The 25033-nt window shown below is 36.7% G+C and overlaps 1 protein-coding gene across 5 annotated transcripts in view; it reads right to left on the bottom strand.

Annotated features, from left to right (window-relative positions):
• The window catches only part of POU2F1 (POU class 2 homeobox 1), a 188874-nt gene that overhangs the window by 32708 nt on the left and 131133 nt on the right, over positions 1-25033 (bottom strand). For 4 of the 5 annotated variants that reach the window (XM_008051452.2, XM_008051451.2, XM_021709324.1 and 1 more), the window contains 5 exons: positions 24630-24749; positions 22303-22491; positions 20718-20844; positions 14823-14917; positions 2360-2533 (listed from right to left, as the gene is read on the bottom strand). In XM_008051452.2, the coding sequence (XP_008049643.2) occupies positions 2360-2533; positions 14823-14917; positions 20718-20844; positions 22303-22491; positions 24630-24749 (705 nt within the window). The remainder of the gene's footprint in view (positions 1-2359; positions 2534-14822; positions 14918-20717; positions 20845-22302; positions 22492-24629; positions 24750-25033) is intronic. The other variant, XM_008051453.2, reaches the window with a different exon arrangement.

The following is a 25033-nucleotide window of genomic DNA, read 5'->3' as shown; positions in this document are numbered from 1 at the left end:
AAGTCATTTTGAAAATCAAGGAGGTGGGGCTCGTAGTTCAGCCTGTAATCCCAGCACTTTGAGAAGCTGAGGCGAGTGGATTGCCTGAGCCCACGAATTCAAGACCAGCCCCGGCAACTAGGCAATACCTTGTCTCTACAATAAATAAAAAATTAGCTGGATGTGGTAGCGCGCGCCTATAGTTCCACTGAGGTGGAAGGATCGCCAGAGCCCAGCAGGTTGATGCTGGGGTGGCCGGTGAATGTGCCACTACACTCCAGCCTGGGCAACGGAGTGAGACTCTGACTCACAAAAAAAAAAAGAAAAAAAAAAAAAGAAAATCATGTCAAAAAATAGGATAAAACCATAAAGTAAAACTCCTTTACATGGAGGGGCAGGGGAAAGGAAAGAGAAACAGAACACTGCAAAATGCTCAAATGCTACAGAAAGGCAAACCACAATTTGAGTAAAAGTTAAAGACTTTTAAAAGTCTTAACATCTCTGGCATATCGCTTAGGCACCAATCTCCCAAGGAACCCAACAGTATGCTGTGCTAATAGCCTCAAACTTGAAGCACTGCTAAATATGCTAACTTTATACTTATCTTATTCACTTTCCCCTATCAATTTAGTTTTATCTTTAGCTTTATTTTAAATCAAGTCATCATTTAGATGCTTCAAAAATATTAAAATGTTTCTGGAGGGTAATTTGTTTCTTCATGACAGAAATTCCTAACAAATGTAACTGCACTTCCTCTAAAATTGTATCTATTTTAAAAATTGTTTTATATCCCCAATACACAACTGGCTTCTTCAAGCAAAAATAAACTCCCAAAGAAACATAAGAAATTTAAGTCTATTCCTAAAAACACCTAGACTACATGCAGGGATGCCATCCCTGGTTTTCTCATTAACTGGAGCAGGTAGAGAATTACCGTACTTTCAACACAAAGCGATTTGAATAGTACTGAAGTGGTGGCTTAAAAACTCCAAATAGTGATGATTCTATTCTCTGGAAATAATAACTATTCTCTGGTTCTTCTGATTCCATGAAAACATCCAATTCATAACTTTAATTTTTTTTTTGCTTATGATCTTATACCATTTTACATATCTTTCATTCAGTTTTAATTGTTTGCCTGCTTTAAAAGCATTATTTGTGACAGGCTGATCAAAGAGTAAATCATTGGTAGTGCTTAGAACAAAAATGCTTGTACCCAGATGCCTGTTGAATCATTAAACACATTCACTTCACTTTAAAAGACCTCTGTTAGCTAATATTAAAAAAACTAATTTGGATTTCTTTAATTTGCGTTTTTCATTTTCAAGATTCTTATTTGATTAACTAGTTTCAGTATAGGCTGTGTGTGTGTGTGTGTGTGTGTGTGTGTGTGTGTGTGTGTGTACACACACACAGGTCTCCATCAACCCCCTCTTTTCCAAAAAACTATTTTAAAACAAATCTTTCAAACTTTTCCTGATTTAGCTACTAAAAAAGATCCCCTGCAGCATGTGGTGGCTCACGCCTCTAATCTCAGCACTTTGGGAGGCCCAGGTAGGTGGACAGCTTAAGCTCAGGAGTTTGACGCTGCGGTACCACTGCACTACAGCCACGGTGACAAAGTGAAACCCCAACTCAAAACAAAAAAGACCATGTAACCTTCACTGTTTCAATCTTACATATGTAGCACTAACTGGATATTTTTCAAATAACAAAACTCTCAGTACAGTCACATCTCCCAATATAATCTTTTAAACTTTCACAATATTGATGATTATGATTTCAGAGGTCTGTGTTCTAAGAGAAATCTTAAAGGTTTTAACCTAACATTAAATCATAAGTTTATAATTGAATGTATACAAACTTCTAAACTTAAAAATGCAGAAAATGGCTAACAAAAAAGTATAGTTTAAAACCAAAAAACAACACGGCCGAGGAACATATTAGTCCTCAGAAGCCTCTCTGGACATGTAAAGCAAATACAGTTGTTCCACAGTGTGCACGGGAGATTGGTTTCAGGAACCCCCTGGAATACTAATATCCACACATGCTCAAGTTCCCCAAATTATAAAATGGCATATTTGTATATAACCTATGTACATCCTCCTACATACTTTAAATCATCTCCAGATTACTTATAATACTTAAGACAATATAAGTACTATTAAATAGTTGTTCTACTGTACAGTTTAGGGAATAATGACTAGAAAAAAATGTATGTACATGTCCAGTATTTATGTGACCATTCTTTTTTTACCCCCCCAAATTTTGGGTCAATGGTTGGTTGAATCCACAGATGTGATGCCCACAGACACAGAGGGTTGACTCTATTTGAAACCAGACAAAGAGGGAAAGCTAAGTAAGGATGGGTTCATCCTACCTGAGTGAATCCAAGTTTGATTCGTCTTTGTTTGAAGGTCTTGGCAAACTGCTCAAGCTCCTCAAGGTCACTGGGCTCCTCCAAGCTGGGAGTATCAATTCGCTTTGGTGTTGACTGGCTCTGTGGAAGTGTCTGAATTGGGGTTGCTGCTATTGTGCGTGTTGGGGTTGCTGGCTGTTGGAGAAAAAAACAGATCAGTAAGAAAAAACACAGAGATATTACAGCTTACAGCTGGAATGTACCATAAATAAATAATTCAAGGAAACAGTCACACTGATGGAGAATGCTGAAGATCATGTATCACTACAGAATGTGCAACATAATGTTCAGGAGAAAAGTTGGTTGAATTCATGTGTCTTATAATTATAGTTGATCAAGATGAAGCATGTAATTCTATTGAAAAAACTTGAACACACAAAACGAAATCTATTATATCTGGATTTGCAAATGGTCTGAATACATGTATCCTAAGCCTTTTTAATATATTATTCTTTATTTTATTATTTTTATTTTATTTTTTGTCAGAATCTCACTCTGTCTCCCAGACTGAAGTGCAGTGGCATGATCACGGTTACCCAGCCTCAATCTCCTGGGCTCAGGCCATCTGATCCTTCCACCTCAGCCTTCCAAGTAGCTAGAACTACAGGTGTGCACCACCATGCCTGATTTTTTTGATTTATTATAGAGATGAGGTCTTGCCATGTTGCCTAGGCTGCTCTCAGATCATCCTCTCACTTTGGCCTCCCAAAGTGCTGGGATTACAGGCATGAGACACCACACCTGGCCTATTCATTACTTTAAAAATGTATTTCATAAATATGGGACTTAAACTGTCAGCAGAGACCATATCTGGCTTGTTTGTCATTATCACATCTCCAACATATAACATAGCATTATAAAAATAATATTACAAGATTATTAATGCTATATTAAGGGAGAAAAGTAAATTGTAGTTTAAATAGCATTATAATAGGTTTCATTTTTGTGTATTTATTCAAGTTTTTTTCTCCACAGACCTACATTTTTAAACCTTAACTGTAACTACAGTATACTTAATTTTATACTGTGCTTTTCTCATTCAACATTGTCTTGATTTTTTTTAATGGTAGTTCAGTCTTCATAATTATCCTTTTGAAAAACTGAATGAGGCAATATTATCATAATTTATTTAACCAGTTCTTAATTACTGGACACTTTTCATTTATGCTTTCACTAACACAAACAGCACCACAATAAAAAACTTTATGCATATTAGTTACTTTTATATCTATGTACTCAATTAGTTCTTTGAAATAAATTCACAAGGATTTTCTGGTAACTGGATAGACAATTTCATGGCTTTTGATACACAACATAATGCTGGTTCCCACTTTACAGGGCTAGTTTCCACCACATAATTTGTGTTAATAATTTAAAAAAATGTTTTGCTGGCTGAGATCGGTGGCTCAGCTTGTAATCCCAGCATTTTGGGAGGCCGAGGTGAGTGGAATGGATTGCCTGAGCCCGTGGGTTTGAGACCCGCCTGGGCAACTTGGCAAGACCTTGTCTCTGCAATAAATAAAAAACTAGCCAGGCATAGTAGCATGTGCCTGTAGTTCTCGCTACTTGGAAGGCTGAGGTGGAAGGATTGCCGGATTCCAGCAGGTTGAGGCTGCGGTGGCTGGGAGCGTGACACTGCACTCCAGTCTGGACGACAGAGTAAGACTCCGACTCAGGAAAAAAAAAAAGGCTTTAGTAATTCAGGGAGTAAATGGTACTTTGCTGCTGCCTTAACTTGAATTTCTCTTAGTTCTCAAAGTCAAAATTTTCCTATGGATCAGTTATTGTCTGTAATTTCTTGGACTTAATCCATTTATATAAACTGGACTTACATCCTTAACCCATTTATATATTAACAATTTACTTATTTTCTCATCCTTACCTTAAAGAGATCATCAAATGTTACAGATTAAACCAAGTCTTTCATATTAATGTAAATTAATTTTTCCAATCTGCTTTTTCTCCTTTTACTTTTCAGTGTACATAAGCTTTAAATAATCATTTGGGTAAACTTTTTATTTTCTTTCCTAATATCTTCTGTTGCTTCAGATCTGAGAAAACTTCATGTATTTTAAACTCTATAAAATTCCTTTCAATCTGCTAGCTTTTTCTATGTATCTTAAATATTTGATTATTTAAATTAATTTAAAGTCTTATTTTAGGACAAAAGAATATAGTCTCTCTTTTTTTAAAGAAAACATTACATTAACTTTTAATTTTAATTTTATTTTATTATAGAGATATAGGGTACAAGTCAGAATCAGCTACAGAAGTGGGCTGCATGCAGGTGAAGTCTGGGCCTCCAACTGGGCCGTACTTCCCCGGGTAGTAGACCATGTACCCTTTGTGTTATTATGTGTCACACCATACCCTCCATGGTAGTGTCCAGTGTCTGCCAAACACTTCCTTGTGCTAATGTGATTAATGTTCAGGTCCTACTTATGAGTAAGAACATGTGGTATTCTGTTCTTTGTTTCTGTGATACATTACTAAATATGATGGTCTTCAACTCTATCCAAGTTGCTGCAAAGTCCATGATTTTGTTCTTCTTTATGGATTTATAATACTCTATCATGTATATGTACCATAATTTCTTTATTCAATCCACTTGTGATGGGGAGTAGGGCTAGTTTCATGTTTTTGCTATTGTGAATAGCATAGCTATAAACATGTGTGTGCAGGTGTCTTTTTTGTAAAACGATTTATGTTTCTCTAGGTATATTCCCAGGAAAGGGATTGCTAGATCATAAGAAAGGTCAAGTTTCAGTTCTTTTAGGAATCACCACACTGCTTTCCATAGAGGTTTAACTAGCTTGCACTCACTTTCACCATCAGTGTAGAAGCGTTCCCTTTTCTCCACACCTGGGCCAACATCAGTTGCTTCTTGATTTATTTATTTATTATTTTATTATTATTTTTTGAGTTGGAGTCTCACTCTGTCGCCCAGACTGGAGTGCAGTGGCATGCTCCTGGCCACCGCAGCCTCGACCTGCTGGGCTCCGGCGATCCTTCCACCTCAGCCTTCCGAGTAGCCGGAATTACAGCCATGTGCTACCATGCCCAGCTGATTTTTTGATTTATTGTAGAGATGAGGTCTCGCCAAGTTGCCCGGGTGGGTCTCGAACCCGCGGGCTCAGGCAATCCACTCACCTCAGCCTCCCAAAGTGCGGGATTACAGACTAAGCCACCGAATCCGGCTGTTTCTTGATTTATGAATGGCCATCCCAGCAACCCTAGAGTTAGGTGGCATCTTATTTGTAGTTTTGATTTGCATTTCTATGATGAGTGAGGCTGAGCATTTTTTTCATGACCTGTTGGCTGCTTAAATATGGTGGCTCAGCCTGTAAACCCAGCACTTTGGGAGGCCGAGGTGAGTGGACTGCCTCAGCCCGCGCATTCGAACCAGCCTGAGCAACTTGGCGAGACCTCGTCTACACAACAAAAAAAAGAACAGCTGGGCGTGGTAGCACGCACCTGTAGTTCTGGCTACTTGGAAGGCTAACGCGGAAGGATGGTTGGAGTCCGATAGGTCAGGCTGGGGTGGCTGTGAGTATGCCACAGCACTCTAGTCCGAGTAAGAGAGTGAGATTCCAACTAAAAAAACTCAAAAAAACAAAATGAAAAGTACATGTCTATTCATGTCCTTTGCCTAGTTTTTAATAGAGTTGTTATTTTCCGTTCAGCTCATTTGAGTTCCTTGTAGATTCTTGATTTTAGGCCCTTGTCAGATACATAATTAGCAAATACATTTTTATATTCTGTGAGCTGTCTCCCCACTCTCTTAATGGTTTCTTTTACTGTGCAAAAGCTTTTCAGTTTGATGAGGTCCCACTTGTCTTAGTTTTTTTGTTTTTGTTTTTCAGTTGTAGTCTGACTCTGTCGCTCAGGCTGAAGGGCAGTGGCATGCTCATGCTACTACAGCCTCGACCTGCTGGGCTCAGGTGATCCTTCTGTCTCAGCCTTTCAAGTAGCTGGAACTACGGGCACGCACCACCATGCCCAGCTAATTTTTTGATTTATTGTAGAGATGAGGTCTCACCAAGTTGCCCAGGTTGGTCTCAAAACCGTGGGCTCAGACAATCCTCTCACCTCAGCTTCCCAAAGTGCTGGGATTATTGGCATGAGCCACTACGCCCAGCCTATCTTAATTTTTAATGGCATTCGCTTTTGGGGATTTGGTCAAGAATTGGTTGCCTACTCCAATGTGCATTAGAGTGTTTTCTACATTTTCTCTAGGATTCTTATAGTTTGAGGTTTTATGTTTAGGTATTTGATCCATTTTGATTTTTGTAATTGGTGATAGGTAGGGGTCCACTTTCATTCTTCTGCATGTGGTCAGCCAGTTTTCCCAGCACCATTTGCTAAATATGGTCTCCTTTCCCCAGTGGTTTTTATTGGTGGCTTTATCAAAGATGAGTTGGTTGAGGAATTGAGTTTTTGATTCCAGAGTCTCTGTCCTGTTCCATTGTTCCATGTGCCTATTTTTGAAACAGTACTGGCTGTTTTGGTTACTACAGCCTCACAGTATTAAGTTTAAAGTATGGAAATGTGGTACCTCCTGCTTTGTTCCTTCTGCTGAGGATTGTTTTGGATATTTGTACTCTTTTTTGTTTCCATATGAATTTCTGTATTGTCGTTTCCAGGTGTGAGAAAAATTATGTTGGCAATTTGATGGGTATTGCACTGAATTTGTAGATTGCCTTGGGTAGGATGGACATCCTGACAATGTTGATTCTTCCAATCAATGAGCATGGAATATTTTTCCATTTGTTTGTGTCATCCTTGATTTCTTTGAACAGCATTTTATAGTTCTAATTATAAAGATCTTTCACTTCTCTGGTTAGGTAGACACCATGGTATTTCATTTTGTGTGTGTGGCTATCGTGAATGAGACTGCACTTTTTATTTGGCACTCTGCTTGTTGCTGGTGTGTAGAAATGAAACTGTCTTTTGCAAATTGATTTTGCACCCCAAGACTTTACCAAAGTCAGTCATCAGTGTAAGGAGGTTTTTGACAGACTCCTTAGTGTTTTCAAGATATAGGAGCATATCACGTGCAAAAAGGAATAGCTTGACTTCTTTTCCTATTTGGATACCCCTGATTTCCTTCTCTTGCCTGATTGCTCTAACTAGGACTTCCAACTCTATGTTGAACAGGAAGGGTGAGAGTGGGCATTCTTGTCTTGTTCCCATTCTCAGGCAGAATGCTTCCAATTTTGGTCCACTGAGCAAAATGTTGGCAGTGGGTTTATCATAGATGACTTTTACTGTTTTGAGGAATGTTCCTTCTATGCCTAGGTGCTCAAGGGTTTTTATCAAGAAGGGAAGCTGGATTTTGTTTAATGCTTTTCCTGCATCTAATGATATAATCATGTGGTTCTTGGTTTTACATCTGTTGATATGCTGAATTACATTTATGGTCTTGTGAATGTTGAACCAGTCCTACAGCATCCCAGGAATGAAGCCCACTTGGTCATAGTGGATGATCCTTGAGATATGTTGTTGGATCCAATTTGCTAGAATCCTGTTTAGAATTTTTGCAACTATGTTCATCAAGAAGACTGGCCTGTAATTCTCTTTCTTTGTTGGGTTTTTGTCAGGTTTGGGTATCGGTAGGATGTTGACTTCATAAAACGAGTTGGAGAGCATTCCATCTTTCTCTGATGATTGAAATACTTTCAATAAAACTGGTATCAGTTCTTGTATGTCTTGTAGAGTATGGCTGGAAAGCCATCAGGTCCAGGGCTTTTTATGGTAGGTAGATTTCTTATGACTAAGCAGATTTCCTGGATTGTTATTAGTCTGTTTAAAGTTTCAATATTTTCTTGTTTCAACCTTGGGAGGCTGTATGATGCCAGAAAGTGCTCCATTTTCCTTATATTTTCTAGTTTATTTGCATATAGGTTTTTTATAGTAATCTCTGATCATCTTTTGAACTTCTGTAGTCAACTGACTTCACCTTTTACATTTCTAATTGTGTTTGTAATACGGGTTTTTGCTCTCTCTTTTTTAGTCAGTCTGGTTAGGGGACCATCAATCTTATTTATCCTTCCAAAGAAACAGCTTTTGGTCTCATTGATACTTTTTATGATATTGTCTTCTATGTTCTGCAATTCTGATTTTAACTTGGTGATCTGGATTCTTCTGCTAAGGTTAGCATTTAGGTGATCTTGCCTTTCTACCTCCTGTAGGTGTGATGTGAGGCTAATCTAGATTCCTCTGCTAAGGTTAGGATTTAGGTGATCTTGCCTTTCTAGCTCCTGTAGGTGTGATGTTAGGCTATTTTCTTGATTTTTGCATGCAATGCTATGAATTTCCTCTTAACACTGTTTGCATGGCATCCCAGATATTCTGAAAAGATGTGTCATCATTGTTGTTTGTTTCTGTCTTGATTTCTGGGTTGACCCAGAAGTTTGATTCAGCAGCGTGTTGTTTAGTGTCCATATCTTTGTGTGCTTTGAAGGGGATCTTGGTGGTGGTGATATTTATTTTTATTCCGCTGTGATTTGAGAATATGCATGGTATTATTTCAATCTTTTGAAATTTGCTCATGCTTGATCATGTCCGAGAATGTGATCAATCTTGGAGTATGTTACATGTAGAACATATACTCTGTAGTTGTTGGGTGAAGTGTTCTGTAGATATCTATTAAGTCCATTTGATTGAGCATCAAGTTGAGGTTCCAGATCTTGTTAGTTTTTTTGCCTCGATGACCTATCTAAACCTGTTAGTGGGTATATTTAGGTCACCAACTATCATTGTGTGAATCAGTGTCCTCTTTTAGTTTGCTTAACAGGTGTCTTTTTAAAACAGGTGCTCCTGTGTTGAGTGCACATATGTTTAGGGTGGATATTTCTTGCTGGTGAATTGAACCTTTTATCATTATGTGGTGTCCTTCCATGTCCTTTTTAATTTTTGATGGCTTGAAGACTGCTGTGTCAGATATTAGAACAACTATGCCTGCTTTATTCTGTTTTCTATTCGTCCAAAAGGTTGTTTTCCAGTCCTCCAACCTTGAGTCTGTCTTTTGCAGTGAGATGAGCTCCCTGGAAGCAGTTGATTGATGGATCATAATTTCTTAATCCAGTCTGCCACTCTATGTCTCTTCAGTGGCGGATTTAGTCCATTCACGTTCAAGTTGATTATTGATATGTGAGAGTTTATCCATGTCATAAGGTTACTGTGGGGCTGCTATGTTTCTTTTTAACTTTTGGATTTATATATTTATGTGTTTTCATTTGTGGGTGTTCTGTATGCTCTGTTAACTCTGTGTTTGCCTGTACTTTTGTGATATGCATGGATGTTCTTTTTTTCTTCTTCTTCTTGCTCAACACCCTCTTATGTATCTCCTGAAGGGATGGTCTGGAGACAGCATATTCTCTTAGGGATTTTATGTCTGGGAAGGATTTTAATTCTCTGTTGATAATGAAGCTTAGAAAATTCTTGGTTGGAATTGCTAATCTTTAAGAACATTAAAAATTGGACTCTAATTCCTTCTGGTTTGTAGAGTTTCTGCAGGTAAGTCTAGAGCAATTTTTAAGAGTTTTTCCAAGTAGGTAGCCTGGTCTTTCTCTCTTGATGCCTTTAGGAATTTTTTCTTTCATGTTTACTATTTGAAGGTGGATTACTACGTGTCTTGGTGATGGTCTTCACACGTACTATCTTGGAGGGGTTCTCTGAATATCTTGCACCTGAATGGTTGTCTCTCTAGCACAATAGGGAAGTTCTCTTGAATGACCTCATGGAGAGTTTTTTCCATGGTGTTTTCATTTTCCCTTTTTGCTTCAGGTATACCAATCAGATGTATATCTGAGCAAGTCACACAGCTCTCAAAGATTTAGTTCCCTCTTTTTGAGTATTTTTCCATTGTTTTCAACATTGTGTTAATTCCATATTTTGACCTTCAAGGTCTAAGATTCTTTTCTCTGCTTGATTGAGGCTGTTCCCAAGACTTGTTGTTGATATTGATAACGAAAATGGGGCTCTTTATTTCCATTATTCCAGAGTAGGCTTTCTCAAGTTGGTTACCTCCACTTTAACTTCTTGTACAATTTCTAAGTTTCACTTTGGTTCTTGTTCATTTGTGCCATCCATTCTCTGATTTAGCTGTCAACTGGAGCAGGTCATTCTGGAGGGTTTTCATTGTTTGTGCTCTGGTGGCTGCTTTTTTGTGTGCTGTCTCCTTAAAATTCTGAAAGTTGCTTGCTCTTCCCTTTCTCATTTGTCTCAGAACTCTTCTTACTCAGTGTGGGTAGAAGGAGCTGCACCTCAGGCTTACTTTTGTATTCAGCATATTCACAAACTCACCACTTAAAAGGGTATAGTTTGCCATGTTTTAGCAACTGTGTACATCATATAACTGCTACCAAAATTAAGATACAGAACATCTTCATCACCCTTGAATGTTTCCTTGTCCCCATCACTACCTCTGGCAACCAATGACATTAATTCTGTACCTATAATTTTGACTTTTCTAAAATGTCAGGTAAATTGAATCATACAGTATTTTATGTCTGGCTTCTTTTATTTCCAATGCTTTGGAAATTCATACAGGCTGAATGTATCAGAAAGACATTCCTTTTTACTGTGGAGTAGCAGTCCACTATATGCATTTGCCAAAGTTTATGTAAGCTATCCATGAGCTGATGGACACTGAGGTTGTTTCCAGTTTGGAGTGATTATGAATAAAGCTGCTATAGACATTCAAACACAAGTCTTTGTGTGGACATATGCTTTCATTTCTAGGAGTAGAACTGCTGGGTCACTGGATACCTATATGTTTAACTTTATAAGAAACTGCTAAATTAACTTCCACATGGTGTGTACTATTTTGCAACACCACTAGCAATGTATGAGCTCTCTAGATGATTTATATTCTCACCAATACTTGGTCTTGTCAATCTTTGCAGTTGTCTGTTCTAGTAAGTGTGGAGTGATATTTCATTTGCATTTTCCTGATGACTAATGGTTTTGGACATCTTTTCATAAGCTTGCTGGGCATTTATATGTCTTTGGCGAACTATTTTCAAAAGTCTTGTCCCCCCACTCCCTTAAATTAGGTTGTTTTATTATTGACTTGGATGAGTTCTTTATATATTCTGGATACACTCTTTTATCAGATATATATCTTAAGAATATTTTCTCCTTATCTGTGTATTTTTTCCATTCTCTTGAGAGAAGCTCATGAATTTATCAATTTTTTCTCTTATGTTTAATACTTTTTGTGTTTTATTTAATAATTGCCTTACCCAAGGACAGAAAGATTTTTCCGTTTTCTTCTATAAGTTTGGTCTATGACTCATTTCAAATTAATCTTTCTATATGGTGTAAAATAATGGTCAAAGTTTTTTTTCCTTTTGCCCATGAATAGACAACTGTTTCAGCACCATTTATTAAAAAGACGTTCCTTTTCTCATGGAAATCCTTTGGCACCCCTGGAAAATTCTTTGGACCTTATATGTGCAGCTCTCTTCTGTTCCACTGATGTCTATTTCCACCCACATGCCAGTATCACACAGAAGAAGATATGCCAGCATCTTCCATAGTTCCCTATAAATGTTATAAACAGTATGCAAATTAATATTTTAAAAAATCTGCTGGAGTATTGATTAGGATTGTGCTAAGTCTAGAGATCACTTTGGGGAAAACTGACATTAAAAAAAAATTTTTTTTTTTTAATTTTAAAATTGTGGGGTACAATTCAGGGATAGGTATATAAATATTCATTGTGCAGGTACCCTTGTTGATGAGATGGCCCCTCTTCCCCAGGCAGTTTCTCACTACTATCAATCCCCCCACCCCATGCCTCCACAGTTTCCTGCTACTGTCAATCCTTTTCTTATAGTATTATGATAGTTGTTCGAGGTCCACTTATGAGTGAGAACATGTGGTACTCAGTTCTTTGTTTCTGTGAAAGATCACTCAGTATTATAGACTCTAAGTCCATCCAGGTTGCTGCAGAGTTTATGATTTTGTTCTTCTTTATGGCTGTAAAATATTCCATTGTGTATATGTACCAGTTTTTTATCCAGTCCTCTTTTGATGGGCAGCACAGTTGGTTCCATGTTCTTGCTATTGTGAACAATGCTGCGATAAACATGTGTGCAGGTATCTTTTTTACAGTCATTTGAGTTCTTCTGGGTATATTCCCAGTAGGAGGATTGCGGGGTCATATGGAAGGTCGATTTTTAGAACTTTTAGGAACTGCCACACTGTTTTCCACAGAGACTATACTAGTTTACAATCTCACCAACAGTGTAGAAGTATTCCCTTTTCGCCACATCCTCTCCAGCATCTGTTATTTTTTGAGTTAGTGATGATGACTGGCCATTCTCACTGGAGTTAGGTGGCATCTCTGTGTAGTTTTAATTTGTATTTCTCTGATGACTAGTGAGGTTGAACATTTTTTCATATATCTGCTGCCTGCTTGTATGTCTTCTTTTGAGAACTGTCTATTCATACTTTTTGCCCATTTTGTACGGGGCTGTTTGTTTTTTTCTTTTCAGCATGTTTGACACCTCCTTGTAGATCCTAGATGTTAGGTTAGGCACTTGTCAGACACAGAATTGGCAAATATTTTTTCCCAGTCTGTGGGCTGTCTCCCTGCTCTCTTGATAGTTTCTTTGGCTTTGCAAATGCTTGTCAGTTTTATAAGGTCCCACTTGTCTATCTTATCTCTTATGGCATGGGGACTTGGGGTTTTGATCAGAAATTGGTTGCAGCTCCAATTTCCATAAGAGTGTCTCCTGCATTTTCTAAGGTTCTTATAGTTTGAGGTTTTACGTTTAGGTCTTTGATCCATTTAGAGCTGATTTTTGTGTATGGGGATAGGTAAGGGTCTTGTCGCAATCTTCTGCATCTGGTCAGTTTTCCCAGCACCATTTACTGAATAGGTTGTCTTCTCCCTAGTGGTTGATGGTAGAGGCTCTGGCGAAGATGAGTTAGTTGAGAAATTGAGGTTTTGCTTCTGGAATCTCAATTCTATTCCATTGGTCTATATGCCTTGATTTCTTCTTATTTCAACCTGGGAGGCTGTGTGATGTCAGAAAGTCCTCCATTTCTTTGAGGTTTTCAAGTTTGTTTCCATACAAGTGTACATAGTATTCTTTTCTAATCTTTTGAATCTTAACAACTTAATTCTTCTGATTCATGAACACATTATACTTTCAATTCATGAACACATTATACTCTCTATTTTATAGGTCTTCCTTAATTTCACTCAGCAATATATTGTAGTTTTCAATGTATAGGTCTTACAAATATTTTGCTAAGTTTACCCCTAACTGGTATAAATATTTTTTCTTAATTTCAATTTCCAAATGATCACTGCTAGTAATTAGAAAAATAAATTACTTTTGTAAATTGTCTTTGTACTCTACATAGTTGCTAAACTCACTTACTTAGTAGCTTATTTTTTTTGTAGATTCCTTAGGATTTTCTACATAAACAATCATGCTATTTACCAATTAAGATAGTTGTCTTCCTTTCTAACCTATGCCCTTTATTTCTTTTTTTGTCTTATCACACTGCTAGCACCTTCAGTATAATGCTGAATAAGAGTGCTATCAGTGGTCAAATTGTCTTCTTTCTGATCTTATGGGAAAGGTACTCAGTCTTTCATTATTAAGTATGATGTTGAGGTTTCTTAACCTGTTCTTTACCAGGTTAAGAAAGTTACCTTCTTCTATACCTAGTTTGCAAGAGGTCTTATAAGCAGATGTTGAATTCTGTCAAATCTGGTAATGTGTTATTATTGATAACTTAATACTGCAGACAAAGAAATTTAGAGCTGGAAGGGGATTCAGGATTGGCCAGTTCATTTACCTCGTTTATAGATGAGAAAACTGAGGTCCAGAGAGGCAAAACAACATGCTCAAAGTCACAGCAACATAAGAAGCAAAAAAAGTAGTTCTATGACTTAAACCTCTAGATGACTAAGACCTGTGCTTTTTATATGATTATAGTGTTTATATGGTCAAGTGGAAATGAACTAAAGTAGTATCTAAGTATTAAGAGGAAAGAAGACAGCAACCAGAGCTTCTTTGCATTTTCTGAGAAAAGGCGAAGGGTAAAGATGGGTTTTAACTGAGGCACTAGGTTTCCAGTTCAAGTGATAATATCTACTGCCGACTATAGTGAGGGGAGGTAACTAATAGCCACTACTCATTTATTGCTAACGGTTATTCTTTATAAACATATAAAAACACAGGGATTCTCTGAAGATTTTCAAAGAATGCATTAATATAGTAGTAGCATTCCTTTACCAAACTGATCACTCTACCTCTGAATTTTCTGGTCAGTTTTTGAAGACTGAATTATTGCTTTTAGTTTCAGGTTTTTTGTTTTTGTTTTTAATTGAAAAAAGTTCAAAAGTCTCTCAAAACACTAGGATAAGAGAAAGTAACCCCCATGGAAGAAAACTGACCTGGGAGGTGAGGGTGATGCTTGGCTGTGACTGTAGGAGGTTGGCTTGGCTTTGCTGAGGTAGTTGCGTTAAAAGATTTTGCGCTTGCAGGAGACCTGTAAAATACAAACACATTATGCCAGAAACATTAAAGATTACTTCGAACACACGGTGAAGGAAAGAATAAGAATGTATACTGAAAATGTCCAACTAATCTCCAGATGGTCTTCTTGGAAAATTAAGTCTTGTTAAATACAACTTGGGACAAAGACACAGAACATTACATTAAAACTGATAAGTCTTTAGCATAATTTAAATAAGCTCTCTGATAGGTCAATTCTTTACTTTAGTAAGGAGTGGATGAGCGAAGAACTATTCTAAATGGAAGCAGCTGGGAATTCCAAAAAGAGCTCAACTTCTTAACCTAGAATTCATTAGAAACTGCCAGTATATGTTGGACCAGAAAACTGTCTAATTCATGAAAGGAGCAGGATATCTTTTAAGCGGAAAAAGCTGCCGTTTTCAAGTTCTCTTCATCAAATATTTGCCTTTTGGATAATAAAGTTGAAATATAAAATACTATCTGCACTAACACTGATCAGTCTTTGTTGAAAAACGATAAGTAATGCTGGCAATGCTTCATGATAACAACTGACAAAGCAGAAATGTGAACGCTTGATGTGTTTGTAGTAGATTCCTAGGCAATTACTTGAGCCTATGGCTTTTTATTTTCAGAAGCTTATAAAGAAATCAACCCAGAATGTCTGTATTTAATGATTTAAGTATAATACTGTCACTAAAATACTAAACACAGAAATAAGTATGCTGAGATAAGAGCAATGGCAGAAATTATCCAACACAGCACACCAAACAAAAGGGTTTCTTTCGACCATTCTCTTTTGAATATGTGTTAAGATTATTTGAAGCAACAGATATCTTCCTAATTATTATTTCCTTAAGTTACTAAATTTGTATAAACTGAATGTTGGAACATGTAAGGACAATAGCCAAAAAACTTAAAACTTGCCAGAATTTATCACTTGTTTGTAACTAAGCACTGCATGAATTTAAGTTATTAAAATACATATTTATTTCATAATGTAGATCACAAGTAAGATAAATATATTAAGTAGATTGGATATTTCTAGAGAACACTGACTTTTGTTCATCTGGGGCCAGTGAAACATACTATGAAGCAAGTATGATTAAATGAAATAAAATTTGGTACATATTACTACAAACATTTCTTAAAAGGCAGATTTATGAAGGTGTAAATGACCATCTTGCTTCCCCAAGTGACTTTCTATATATCAATCCCCATAGAGTACTTAGGATGATCTTTTTGTATCACATCATGAATGCTCTAATGGCCTTGTATTACAGTTAGAATAAAATCTATGTATCTGTAGGTAATCTGGCCCTGCCTAGCTCTCATATCCTATCACATCCTTTCAGTCACTGAACACCAGCTACATTGGTTTTCCTTCTCCTGGATTAGGTTGAGCTTATTTCCATCTCAGGTATCTCGCATTCCTTTTCCTGCAAGATTCTTTATTCAGATCATAGGTATGGCAGCCTCTTCCACATCATTCAGTTCCCAATTTAAATACTTCTTCTCCAGAGAGGCTTTTCCAGGCCCCAAGCCCATTCCTCCACAGGTTAACCATTACTAGATTACTCTGATCTGCTATCTGTCTAGGACTTATTGCTATCTAAATCATTTGTTTACTTGTTTATGATGTGACTTCTCCTAATGAGGGCGAGAACTGTGTCATTTTCAAAATTATATTCTCAACACTTAGGGCACTGTATGCTAGCAAGTACTCAATAAATAGTTAATTAAATAAAACATTAAATTTTACTGGTTTAAAAAAACCTGAAGGGTAGTTTAGAGAGAAAAATAACAACTATCCTGTATGTCAATGATTAAAACTAATCTATGATGTCAAATTATTTTGAAAAGACTAAAGAAAAAGACTGTAAAAAATAATAAAAAATAAAAGAGAAGAGAGCACAAAGGTCAGAAATGAGGTCTTATTATTAAACATTGGCTATTTCAACACAGGAGTTTCTTTAAAGTTTAACAACGCGAGTGAGTATACAAATCTGTAAGAGATAAGAGCAGATGTTTTTTAAATCATTCCTATTTGCTCAAAAATTATAATGCCAAATGATTAATTTTAGTTCCTATAGCATATTTTATAAACAAATCCAAACCTTAGGGGTTTTTCCCCCCACAAAGGAGGTCAGCTGAAAATGCTGAAAGGGCCCACAAAAGTTTAGAACTTCCTTAAGGAACACCTCTTGCCACTTCCTCTCACCTAAACAACGAAAACCCAAACAAACAAAACCCAAATCAACAGCAATTTTATAACCAAGAACATTTCTTTGATGATTTTCAGAATAAATGGTGGGAACAGGCAGAATAGAATCTCCAATAAATTACAACTCACATTCAGAAATGTATCAATAAGAATTTTCCCAAGAAAAATAATGCTGATAATTCTAGGAAAATGGTGTAGATTTCATTTGTTACAAATCAAATTCCAGACAGGGTTATAAAATCAAAGCACTATTGTAAAAAATATGAACTATATTTCAAAAATTTTAGGTTAACAAATAAAAACAAGGGAAAATAGAAGAACTCAAGAAATCAACATTGAAGGCTAGTCTCTTGCTGAAAATATTTATTATTAAAATTCCAGCAGATGAAATCTTTGTCCTTCACCACTAAGTTAAAAGACTAGTTAGATTGTCAGCTTCTCTGATGCTATTAATTACAGTTAATTCCACGCCTAGAAATGTTTATAAATGTGATTATCTCCTTTTTACACTGAATAATCTTAGAAAATAATGTTGAATAATCTTAGAATCTAGGTCATACACAAGCAGTGGCACAAACTGATTCTAGTTTATTTCAAGCTGGGTTTTTTTTAAACTATAAAAATGAACAAACTGTTTTCATTGTCTAAGTTACCGTATCTATCATTTGCTGTCTGATGATGATGAAACTAATATCATGATTATGTCATAATGATAACAGTAGCAAAGATTTAGAGATTACTATGTATGAGGCACCTCTTATAAAGGTGCTTTACATGTATTTATTCATTGAATCCTTACAACTCTTTGAAGCGAATACTAAAAGTATCTCCATATTACAAATATCCCCATATTATAGAAACTGAGGCACAGAAAGTTAACTTTCCCAAGGCCACACAGATAATAAGTGGCAGAGCCAACATTCAAAGAGAGGCAAACTTAAGAGTCCATGCTCTTAAATACTACATTATAATGACCTTCCATCATTATAAAGATGTTAGTAAAACATTTTATGTAATTCATCCATATAAGTAAAGGCTAAGATGAGAAAGGAAATAACTGAAACTCAGAAAGGTTAGGTGAATTGTCCAAGGTCATTGGCTCTAAAGCCAATCAGCATTACCCTCTCTGTGCAACTTTCCCAATTGTAAAAAAGTTTGGAAGAGGGTAGGGGTCCTAAGAACATACAAATACCTTTGCAAATGCCAAATACATATATATAAGAATGAATGGTACAGTCATTCATTATTCCAACTGTCTTACTTTGAGTTTTACTCTTTTAAATAAAATGAAGTCTCGGATTTAAAAAAGGAAAGACAATGCCCTTGGCTTCACAGAAAGTCAATGAAGGCAGTCTCATTCAATTTTAATACTTTAACAATTACCAAATCTAATATACACACTTCAGCCTTGACCTTCCGAAATCTCTCTGAACTAGCTAAAAAATTTCTCCTTCCTTCCCTCTTAGAAGTCTCTTTCATTGTGATCACCACTTTCCATTAGGTTTTGACCTCTGAAATTGCAGTACCTTCTGAATTTAACACCTAAAGGGTTGGGTTTTATCAAGGCTCTTCTAATACTACATACATATTTTCTCTATATGACCTCATCAGCCCTCATAGTTTTTATTTGTTTTTTATAAAGGTGTAACTTTTTTTTTAAGCCCTCATAGTTTTTTAAAAAACTCAGGCATTATCTAGATGCCTCTTTCCTATCATTAATCAAATATAACTGGCCACCAGATCCTGTACATCTACCTATTTTTTTTTTTTTTTTGAGTTGGAGTCTCACTCTGTCACCCAGACTGGAGTGCAGTGGTACGCTCTGGTCATCACAGCCTCGAGCTGGTGGGCTTCGGCGATCCTTCTGCCTCAGCCTTCCCAGTAGCTGGAACTACAGGCACATGCTACCATGCCAGGCTAATTTTTGATTTATTGTAGAGACAAGGTCTTGCCAAGTTGTCCAGGTGGGTCTCGAACCTTCAGGCACAGGCAATCTACTTGCCTCGGTCACCCAAAGTGCTGGGATTACAGGTTGAGCCACCAAGCCCGACCCCATCCACCTATTTATTTGCCAAATCATCTTCTCTTTTCTATCCTCACAACCATATTTCAGCCCTTACCCTCAGGAGGACTGCTGCAATATTCTCCTAACCAGAATTACTCTCTCTATTTTTATCCATTCTAACGTATCCTCACCAAGTTTCAGGATGAGCTTTCTTTGATACAAACTTGGAACTGTCACTTTTTTGCTTAAACCTTCTGTGGTTTTACAGAGCTTATAGAAGCTTCCCTTATTGGAACATACTGGGCCATTTACACTAAGGTCTTCAAAGTCCTGGTTAAATTTTGGGGATGGGACTCAGAAACTACTTTCCTAATTTCTCAAGTGACTTTTAAATGAATCAGACTTTAGAAACCACTAAGCTATAGAACTTAAGGTCAAACTCCTGGAAACTTAATGTAAGGTTCTTTAATGATCTGGTCTCTGCTAATCTTTCTGGTCTCAAATTTCACTATTACTTGCATATGCATCTTATGCTACAGTTTTAAGGTATTTTAGTTCTCAAACACAGCTTATTGACTTCTCTTTCATGTCACTGAGTTTTGCAAATCCTGTTCATTTTCTAAGACTGATACTCTCTCCTTTGTAAACCTATGAATAAAAGCATTCTCCCAAACTCAGTGTGGAGACTTCTTTGACTGCAAAGGTACAAGTGGCCTGTCTGCTTGGCTCCCACCGCATTCTTTGCATATCAAGTCTGATACTTTTAATAGGTCTGTTTCCCTGTCACTAGATTGTGAGTTCTCTGAAAGTAAAAACTAATTTACTCATCTTTCAATCTTGAACATATGCTAGAATAATTATTTCATGACAAAAGATGTTGGAAGTAGTGATCAAGAAGAAAAAAGGCAAAAAAAATCCACCCCAGAAATAATAAACAATTAGTAGAGATGCATTAATGTTCCTTGGGTCAAGGTCTTTGTACCCTGATACTCTCTATACTGATTCCATTAACTAACTTTACACACACGACTGAACTTCATTACTGCTTGATACAGAAATTATATAACAATATTTACAACTCAAAGGAATCAAAAATGGTTTTTATAACTCACAAAATTTGTACAGTTTCTAATATAACACCCTCTCCTCAAACTTCAAAAGAAAACAATTATTAGAAGCATATACTTTCAGCACTAAGTCCTTTATTTTTGAATACAGTCTCAAGAAAAACTATCAAAACACTGGAAGCAATTTATCCAATGTATGTTCAGCATACTGAATAATTTTACTTTGACTTTTGGCCAAACTCTTGGCTCCTTTTTAGGGATTAAATAGCAGTTCAGGGCAACCTTCAATAACGTGGTATTCTGAGTCATACATTTTATGAAAAAAAAAAATTAATGTGGTTTACATGAGGAAAAATAGATTTTCTTAACATGAATATTGATAGTTTAAAATAAAATAACTTTTAATAAAAACATTGTTCTAATGGACAGTTTCAGGACCACAATGATAGTAGTCAATGTATGTGTCACATGATGTGAACAGCTGTGGCATACCCCTAATAAGCTCTAAGGAGGCGCTCACCCTGCTGGCCCTGGGGCGTCTGTGAGATGATAAACTGCGCTGGCTGCAGGTTGGTGGTAGGATGCACCAACACAAACTGCTGCAGGTTGAGATTCTGCTGTTGAAGCTGTTGCAGTTGTTGAAGATCCTGAAAAATTAGAATTAAAACATGCATTGGAGATTCACTTAACCATAAGGTGTCCAGCTGATGACTTCTGTGATATCCAAATAAAAAAGAGTGAATATTTAGCATTCTTTTCTATTTCTAAACAGGGTATGCTCTTGATATGTTTCACAAAGCATGTGAAGAAATCTGGAGCCCTTGCAAGGACTTGCCATTTTTGTGGGATGACATGTATTGTGCCATGACTTAGCTGAGCCTAATTTTCAATGGTTATTTAAAATTCTCTCAGAACAAATGATTAAAGTTCTGTTTTTAAACATATAGACTAACATGCATTTTAAAAATCAAGTGAGAAGAGTTTTAATTATGACTGATTTTTTCCTTAAGTAAAAACTGCTATAATTGAATTTCCATCAATAAATTAAAAGAACTATAATTATTTATGAAATTTGATATCAGTTTATCTAGCTCAATTGAGAAACCAGTGTTCCACTTTTTTTTTTTTTTTAAGAAAAATAGCTATCCATATAAAAATCTGGCCCATAACAACAACAGCACCTTACACTGGACTAGTGTTTTATAATTTTACTTGGCCTAGTGTTTTATAATTTTAAAGTGCTTTCATATACATTTTCTTATTTAGACTAGTGCTCACTTTGGGCCTCACAGCTTAGGCACTAAAAATATTTATTTGGTGATGAAGAAAGTGGCCAAAATCAAAACATCATCTTGATAAAGACCGTATATAATAGTAATAAAGATTAGCCTTATATCGATTCTTTACCCTTATAGTCAATTAGTTCTAGTCAAAACTCTTGCTATAATTTAAGCCCATGTCTGATCTTTTCTTGGGGTGGTAAAGACAGTTGTTTAGCACTAGACTCACAACAAATCTTCATATATTTTACTAATGACTAATACCTTATACCTCTTCTTAAGATAAAAGGATTTCATTTATTTTCCTCTTTGGTACTGTTGTCTTTGACTCTTAAATCAAATTGTATTACCTCTGGATACTTTGCCCTAAAATGTGAAAATTGAAACAAAACAACGTACTAACGCAATTCTGCAGAATGCGAATCACTCGATAGCAGAGAGATAATCGCTGTCTCTCTCACACACGGGTGGCAAGATTCACTGCAGAGCACGTGAAAGAATCCATGCCTGCTGTAATTAGCTAATTAAAATAAATATAGTAATCTCCTGCCTCAGAAATATGCCAGCTAATTATTCAAGAATTGTCACTTAATATAAACAGTTATTCAGATAATCAGCTATGTGTTTATAATGTCAACTCAAATAAGCAAACAAACATATTATTTCTAATTCAGTGGTAAGGAAGAGTACCACTTACCTCACTGATCTAGAGCTCCTTGGGCCTTTAAGGGCCCACACTAACAATCAGAAAGTTAATTTAATATTAAATAACATCTGCCACTATATTCCTCACTTGCTGCCCGGCTCTCAGAGCTCCTCACTCACCTGTGCGATCTGTATGGGCTGAGACAGGGGGATCTGCGTCATGGGCGTGGCGGCAGAGGCTGAGATGGTGGCCCCAGCAGCACTGTGCTGCTGGCTGGCGGAATGCTGCTGCACTGCAGCGGCCAGCAGCTGTGCCTGTGCCTGTGCCTGCTGTAGCAATAACTGTTGCTGGGCTGGCGTCAACGTAAGCTATACAAAATCAGAAACACAATGGGAAATGGGTGAAGGAGAAGGACTCCTAACACAAGCTGATTGCTTAGATATTTCACATGGTGACTGAAGTGTTATTAGTCCCCAGATACCCACTTCACATGGTTGGCACACAGCTAAAATGTTCAGCAGTTATCAAACTAGCATTACTAGCAGAACATTTAAATTAAAATAGTGGTCCTCACTCAGTACTTAACCAATCATTCAAGCTAGTCAGAGCCCCAGGGTTTAGGCAAAAAAGTAATTAACTAGTAAGCAAGAAAAAAAAAAAAGAATCAATGCTGACAGGATATGAAAAGACAGTTACACCCAACAGAACAGCAAATGATTAGCCAGATGAATGAAAAGCAAGGGTGCTGGCTATAACCAAGAAAAGAGCTGATAAGGCCCAGCTGCTGTCCATTAGCACCATCCCTGCCATTTTCCATCATTTCCATTATGTCCTAAGATATGACTAAAGAATATGAGCTTCATTTGTTTCTTTTCCAAGACTCTCTACAGGCCCCTCCCTAACACAGTCTTTTCTGTTATTGAAAGTACTGAGTCTCTGCAACTTTACATCCCTTTCCGACACATTATCTCTATGAAACAGGTGATGACAGCGCTTTCTTTACATGCAAATGATTCTGAATGCCCAGGTTTAATAGATGCCCTAGCCACAGGAACCTAGAATTCCAAATGCTTCTTACTATTGTAGATACCAGTCACCAAAAACAAGACCCAAATAGTAAAATAGAAGATGTATTTACAGTAGATTTAAACTTGCTTTCATAATGGAACTTATTTCAAGCACACTTAAAGCAATAAGTGTGCTCTACTTTCCTTTTGGTGATATATTCTGATTGATCACACACAAAGGAATCATGCAATATTCCGAAGTGCACATACAGTCAACTTAGTGGCACAACTCTCCTTCTAAAAGGATCTAACACAATTTGTGCATTAGAAACATATGACTCAAAATCAAACCATTCAATAATTACCTTTAAGAGACACGTGTGCATATACTGTGTGTGTGTGTATTTATTCATTCTTTTTTTATTTTTTGTAGAGACGGGTCTGGTCTTGCCATGTTGCCCAGACTGTTCTTGACCTTATGGCCTCAAGAGATCCTCCCATCTCAGTCACCCAATGTGCTGGGATTACAGGTATGAGCCACCATGCCTGGTCTGTTTATATAACTTGTACATACATTAATCGCTACTGATAAGATTTTATAAAAAGTTATTCAACAGTTCTTAAAAGAGTTATCTACTGCCAAGACACACAACTGAAATGAAGAAAATATTCATTTTCTGGGGGTTGATGTGGTGTGAATTGAGTAATAACTATTCCTTAGGCCCCCCCCACCAAGATAATACACAAATTTTTAACACTGGAAAAAGATTTTGAATGGTGCCTTAGAGCAAAGATGGCTGAAAACTTGAAAGTTTAAAATATTCATACAGGTCAATGTATTAATAATAAAAAATAAGTTACATTAATCACTTCTTAACCTTTTGGCTAAGATCAAGTGTAAAAATTACTGAATGCTACATGCTAAGCATTGTTCTATGACTCCATATATTATCTCTAATCTTTACACCAGTTCTGTCAGATGGGTATTATTAACATATCCATTTAACAGAAGGAAAACTGAGGTACAGGGAAATAAACTAATTTGCCCCTATGGGAAGTTACAGAGCCAGGATACGAAACCACATGACTTTAGAACACTACACAGTAACTTAAATAGTTTTCTTTTGTAGGTACTACTCCATTCTTCAATTTCTACCCTGCAGTGATGTCATAACGCCAAATGGACAACTGCCATTCATCAATAACTATACAGTAATGACTCTATCACATGAGGAAGCAAAACCTGAAATGTGGGCTTAAAAGAGTTCTTAGTGTATCCAGAGCGTCTGCAGTTTTAACAAAAGGTGTTATGAAAACTTATGACAAAGATAACTCTTTTTTCAGAGATGCTTTACAGTGTAGAAAGTTCCTTAAAGACACAATAGTGCCAGGCATAGCCATGTTACTGCCAGCTATGGTGGACAATTCTAATCAGATATTGGCCAATGGCAGCTCCAACACAGAGAAAGTTCATTACAATTCTCTCAGTGAAAACTTACCCCAGTTATCTGTCCTCCAGCCAGCATAAGCTGGGTCTGGGGTATGGCTGCCTGCACTGAAGGCTGCTGGGAAGGCTGGCTTGGCTGCTGGGAATCCCCCGATTCTTCATTAGATTTAGACTGAGGTGGGGTGAGATAGGAAATGAAAGATTGCAAATAGTTGATTAAATAAAATGTACAGATAACCCCATATTTTAAGAATCATTTAAAACATGGGCTTATTCAGTCACGAGCTTTTGGTTTCCTTCTTTTCCTTTTTTGTGTTTTCCTAGTTTTATACACTAACTTTTTAGACTTTTATTCCAATGCCAGCAAAGCTGCAACTATAATTTAAAAATAATAATAATCAGTCAGTGTTCTACAAAGTAATGGAATTTTTCATAACCCCAAATCCTCAATTCTGG

This window comes from Carlito syrichta, unplaced genomic scaffold, assembly GCF_000164805.1.
Source record: "Carlito syrichta isolate Samal-C Ts95f unplaced genomic scaffold, Tarsius_syrichta-2.0.1 Scaffold173424, whole genome shotgun sequence".
Lineage (NCBI taxonomy): Eukaryota > Metazoa > Chordata > Mammalia > Primates > Tarsiidae > Carlito > Carlito syrichta.
This window is presented reverse-complemented; position numbering and strand designations above follow the sequence as displayed.